We start from the raw sequence: 1,177 nt of genomic DNA on the forward strand, positions 1-1,177 counted from the left end.
AAAAGAAGGAGAAGGAGAGAGGGAGTCACAGGAACAACCAGAACCATTGGAAATACAACAGCAAAAGGAAAGACAAGAGAAAGATCCTGTGCATGTAGAAACAACCAAAGGAAAGGAAGATAAGGAGCAAATTGATGGGAATGACGTGTTAGTTTATACCCCACCTGTTGCTGCTGAAGTATTGAATAAACCAACCACAGAGGCTAAAGATGGTAAATACATGAATACACTCTATTAATACTCTATGTATTGTGTATTGTATATAACTAGAAGTACAGTCCACTGGTGTAATGAAGGGTGTTACATATGCTGGAATGGTATATTATGAGGAGAAAGGTGCGAAGGATTTATTCACTTTCACTGCAGCTAAGAAATTAGATGCTCTCATTGAGGTAATCCGCGAATGTGTACATGTGATTCATTACTAGTTCATTGTTGATATAGTTTATTAAGAAAGAATATCCTCAAGCTAAACGAGAACTCAATGTTTACTTTCGTATTGCATCTCCTTATGGTTTTATTGAGTTAAAGTTTGATGCTCCACAAGATGAACCATTTACTGGATGGAGTATTAAACCTCGCATGACACCTTGCAAGGTATGTTATACTGTATACTGTATATGTTTCATGATTACTTGTTATTTTCAGGTATATCAAGATGATATTAACAATTTTGGTGATAAAGATTATCCTCTTCCTCCATCTTGTCCAATATCAGTGTATGGATCACCTGATGCTGTTCCTACACTAAATTACTCTGTACCACTGGAAGGTGTGGTTCGTCCTGTTACACTAGTAATTCAGGCATCTCTGAGAACAACAAGTAATAGATAAATCATTTCAATTGTTTTTATTTAATATCTAACTTCTCCTTTATTCTAATACAATTACTGAAGATACTGCATCATCCACTAGAGGAGCTAGTAAGTAAAATGCATGTGTGTAACTGTTTGTGTATACTAAATATTATATAATATATTTGATTTTACTGACTATTGACTTCTATTAGGTCCACCAGCAACTGTTAATCTTGATAGAGCTAAGAAAATCATTAATGATGTTCTTGTATCTCATTATGCTGATCTCAATTCTCTTAAGACATCTCTCTCAGATCTTGCCAGTCAGTTATATGCAGCTCATCTTATTAGTGATGAAGTCAGAGAGACTTGTAGTATGG

General features: G+C 34.9%; 1 protein-coding gene across 1 annotated transcript; it reads left to right on the forward strand.

Annotated features, from left to right (window-relative positions):
- Positions 1-6: 6 nt before the first annotated feature.
- Positions 7-1,171, forward strand: LOC109593436 (uncharacterized; the record flags this gene model as incomplete). The annotated part of the gene is made up of 6 exons (XM_020008513.1): positions 7-212; positions 271-392; positions 445-597; positions 649-823; positions 897-923; positions 1,010-1,171. Coding segments are annotated over exons 2-6 (619 nt in total), but the record flags the coding sequence as incomplete, so codon positions are not given.
- Between the last annotated feature and the right edge of the window lie 6 nt (positions 1,172-1,177).

The sequence above is a fragment of the Amphimedon queenslandica genome, unplaced genomic scaffold (assembly GCF_000090795.2).
Source record: "Amphimedon queenslandica unplaced genomic scaffold, v1.1 AMPQUscaffold_1526_Cont26465, whole genome shotgun sequence".
Taxonomy (NCBI): Eukaryota; Metazoa; Porifera; class Demospongiae; order Haplosclerida; family Niphatidae; genus Amphimedon; species Amphimedon queenslandica.